General features: G+C 35.7%; 1 protein-coding gene across 1 annotated transcript; it reads right to left on the bottom strand.

Annotated features, from left to right (window-relative positions):
• Positions 1-2,764: 2,764 nt before the first annotated feature.
• On the bottom strand, positions 2,765-3,763 carry LOC128640573 (taste receptor type 2 member 40-like). The gene has a single exon (XM_053693044.1). The coding sequence runs from the start codon at positions 3,761-3,763 to the stop codon at positions 2,765-2,767; it is 999 nt and encodes a 332-aa protein (XP_053549019.1).
• Between the last annotated feature and the right edge of the window lie 383 nt (positions 3,764-4,146).

Here is a 4,146-nt window from a genome sequence, read left to right as displayed (position 1 = left end):
TGAGTCCTGGACTGATCCTTTAAGAAGTTGGGTAGAAACACATTATATAAAGCAAGAGTTCACTACATGAACTCTAAGAAATAAAAACTAAAATGGAAGTTCAGCATTTGGGATCCAAGGGTGGTCTCTTCCAGCCAGAGGGTTCCTCCTGTAGCTTTGCACTCTCTATATTAATAGGAGGTCCAAGAGCGGCCTCAATTATCAACTAGGAGGTAGACAGTTACGCTAGGCAAGCATTATATCTATACTCCCATGATATGTCATTATTATATACTGTTTACTCTTGTATGTTTATTACCAGTTAATCTGTATGTTTATTACCAGTTAATCTATATGTTTATTACCAGTTAATCTGTATGTTTATTACCAGTTAATCTATATGTTTATTACCAGTTAATCTATATGTTTATTACCAGTTAATCTGTATGTTTATTACCAGTTAATCTGTATGTTTATTACCAGTTAATCTGTATTTTTATTACCAGTTAATCTGTATGTTTATTACCAGTTAATCTGTATGTTTATTACCAGTTAATCTATATGTTTATTACCAGTTAATCTGTATGTTTATTACCAGTTAATCTGTATTTTTATTACCAGTTAATCTGTATGTTTATTACCAGTTAATCTATATGTTTATTACCAGTTAATCTGTATGTTTATTACCAGTTAATCTGTATGTTTATTACCAGTTAGTCTGTATGTTTATTACCAGTTAATCTGTATGTTTATTACCAGTTAATCTATATGTTTATTACCAGTTAATCTGTATGTTTATTACCAGTTAATCTATATGTTTATTACCAGTTAATCTGTATGTTTATTACCAGTTAATCTGTATGTTTATTACCAGTTAATCTATATGTTTATTACCAGTTAATCTGTATGTTTATTACCAGTTAATCTGTATGTTTATTACCAGTTAATCTATAGGTTTTCTTTTCATGACAACATATGCATGTAAGCCTTTCATTGAACTTCAATAAAAATATTAAAATAAAAATAAAAATTAGATAATAGAAGTAAATTAGAAAGTTGTTTAAAATTGTATTTTGTATCTTAATCATGAAAGAAAAAAATTGGGTTTCATGTCCCTTTAATAAACTGCAATTAATTACAAAATGCTTTTCACATATGTGGCTTAAAGGGACAGTCTACAACAAATTATGTTATTGTTTAAAAATATAGATAATCCCTTTATTACCCATTCCCCAACACAGTTATATTAATACACTTTTTACCTCTGCAGACTGCCCCTTATCTCAGTTATATTAATATACTTTTTACCTCTGTGATTACCTTGTATCTAAGTCTCTGCAGGCTGCCCCTTATCTCAGTTATATTAATATATGTTTTACCTCTGTGATTACCTTGTATTTAAGCCTCTGCAGACTGCTCCCTTATCTCAGTTATATTAATACACTTTTTACCTCTGTGATTACCTTGTATCTAAGCCTCTGCAGACTGCTCCCTTATCTCAGTTATATTAATACACTTTTTACCTCTGTGATTACCTTGTATTTAAGCCTCTGCAGACTGCCTCCTTATCTCAGTTCTTTTGACAGACTTGCATTTTAGACAATCAGTGCTGACTCATAAATAACTCCACAGCAGTAAGCACAATGTTATCTATATGGCACACATGAACTAGCAGTGCCCAACTGTGAAAAACGGTCAAAATGCCCTGAGATAAGAGGCGGCCTTCAAGGGCTTAGAAATTAGCATTTGAGCCTACCTAGGTTTAGCTTTCAACAAAGAATACTTAGAGAACAAAGCAGATGTGATGATAAAAGTAAATTGGAATGGGAAGTTGTTTAAAATGACATGCCCTACCTGAATCCTGACAGTGTAATTCTGACTAGAGTGTCCCTTTAAGCTTCTCATGTTTATTAACTCTCTATAAGATTCTAAGCAAACTCACTGACAATCCCCAACCTTCTCCAAATCCCTCCCAGTTCCTGTGATCACCAAACCGATAATCCTGCATTTTGTATTTAAAGAGGAAGTGATTCATAAACTGCTTTATTTTCATTTCTATTTTATTAAAAGAATATAGTGACCATTTAAAGGGACGGTGAAGTCAAAATTATCCTAAGTGTGCTCAGGAGTGTGCACGTGTCTTTAACCATCTGGCAGCAGTGTTTGCAATAATGTGTATATCAATGTTATACATAGTTACAAGCACTGCTGCCACAGAATGATACAGGCACTCTACAGCAGCAAAGTTTGCAACAAAGTATAACACTGATATAAACATTATTGCAAACACTGCTGCCAGATGGCTAAAGACACATGCACGCTCCTGAGCTCACCTAAAATTGCACTTTAACAAAGGAAGTCAAGAGAACTAAGGAAATTTGATAATAGAAGTAAACTGGAAAGTTGTGTAAAATTCTATGCTCTATCCAATACATTTACATTTAATTTTGACTTCACTGTCCCTTTAAGTGTCACAGACAACAATGTAATATCACCTGTTATTTTATAAGTAGGTATGAAGCTACTTTATTGTAAAGACAGTACAATATTCTGATTGCAGCCCTGTCTGGGACCAGTGGCTTCCGTTAAACATTCTCTCTCTTATAAAGGAGGGGTTTCCCTGCTCTGTATGAAGTCTGGCCGTTAATGTATGAAGGCTACATGATTTATTGACTCTGGATTTCACAGACTAACAAAGGATCTGGAGACTGCAAGCCACTCCAAAGAAAACTCGTATTTCTGGTTAGAGCCCTAAATGATTGGCGATAACAAAACGCCCCAGATGTTACATCTCAGGTATCTCAGTTTTGGAGGTTTGCAGGTAGCAGTTTCCTTTGTGAAGAAGCCTGATGAAGCTTTGTCTGAGTTTGCTGTTACCATTAACAAGAAACCCAGAGTGTATGGACGGGTAGGCACCAAGGACTACTGCACAGAAGCAACCTGTCCAACTGTCATCTTTTAGTGTCCCTGACATGCGGATATTGATGGCCACCATATACAGCAAATAAAAAAGGAAGAAATGAAACATGGTCTTAATGGCCCCATAGTGAGCTTTCAGTGAAGGTTCCCTGAACCCTGTCCTCTCCTGCGACTTCATCTTTCTAGTGTGCTTCAGCAGTGAATGTATCACCAGCCAAGCGGTTGTGCAGAAGATGACGAATGGTGGAGTGGATCCCAGAATACAAAGTGAAGACCAAATCACTAAGTCTGTCCCAGAAAAGGCGAAGGGATCAGTGTTATTTTTAGATCCATGACTGTTAAAGCTCCAGTTACCAAACATACTTTTATTGGAAGAAAAAAGAGCAGTGGAGAGGTAAGATATCACAAGAGCAGAAACCAGGAGTGCAGGCACCAAGCGATCAAAATGTGTCTTAATAGTGACAAATAATCTCTGCTGGCTGCTGACTATACGGACACAGTAGAACGTGCAGAGCCAAGTAGCAAACCACAGACAGGTGTTATTGAAAAAAAGGTAGGAGTATGTGAAACCATTAGTTACACTGTCTGAAGTAGCATATGTACTAAAGAAGTAGGACAGTATGTATAGTGTCAGCATCATAAACTGCAAGCAAAAGCGAGATATGCCCAGGCAGGTCAGGATGGAATCACAAGAACCCAGATGTCCTTGAACCCTAAGGTCTATCAGATTTACAGCCACCATGAAGCCATTTATCAGGATTCCAATCAAAGCCTCTAAAAACTGGATTGTCAAGGATATAGTTTTATAAACTGACAGGGATTGATCATGATTTGGTTGCGATTCCTCCTTTGTTTGATTATGCATTGCCCCAATTTCAAAAGAGATTTCTTTCAAGATCTTCCAAAGTCAGTTTGTTTTCCTCTTGATGTTTTCTTCTGTTTTTCACTCGTTTTTTAGCTCTCTCAGTATTTTTCTAATGCTTTATGTATCCAAAGCGTAACATACACCATTAATTCAAATTAGAATACATTTTCCAGCATTCAAAAAATAACAGTGAGTTATTACAGGTTATGCAAACCTCAAGGATTAGTCATCTATGTACCGTGCATACTATTTATGCTTTGCATATAGCAATGGATAGAATTATCTGTAAACTGCATGAAAATGTAAAAGACAAAATAGCCTTAAATGCTCACCAGTCTCTGAGACCTGGATAAAGCATCTTCTAGTTACTTCATACCATGTAG

This window comes from Bombina bombina, chromosome 9 (assembly GCF_027579735.1).
Source record: "Bombina bombina isolate aBomBom1 chromosome 9, aBomBom1.pri, whole genome shotgun sequence".
NCBI lineage: Eukaryota > Metazoa > Chordata > Amphibia > Anura > Bombinatoridae > Bombina > Bombina bombina.
This window is presented reverse-complemented; position numbering and strand designations above follow the sequence as displayed.

Excerpts from the sequence above, each read along its gene's own strand:
- LOC128640573 (XM_053693044.1), bottom strand. The coding sequence starts at position 3,763 with ATGCATAATCAAACAAAGGAGGAATCGCAACCAAATCATGATCAATCC.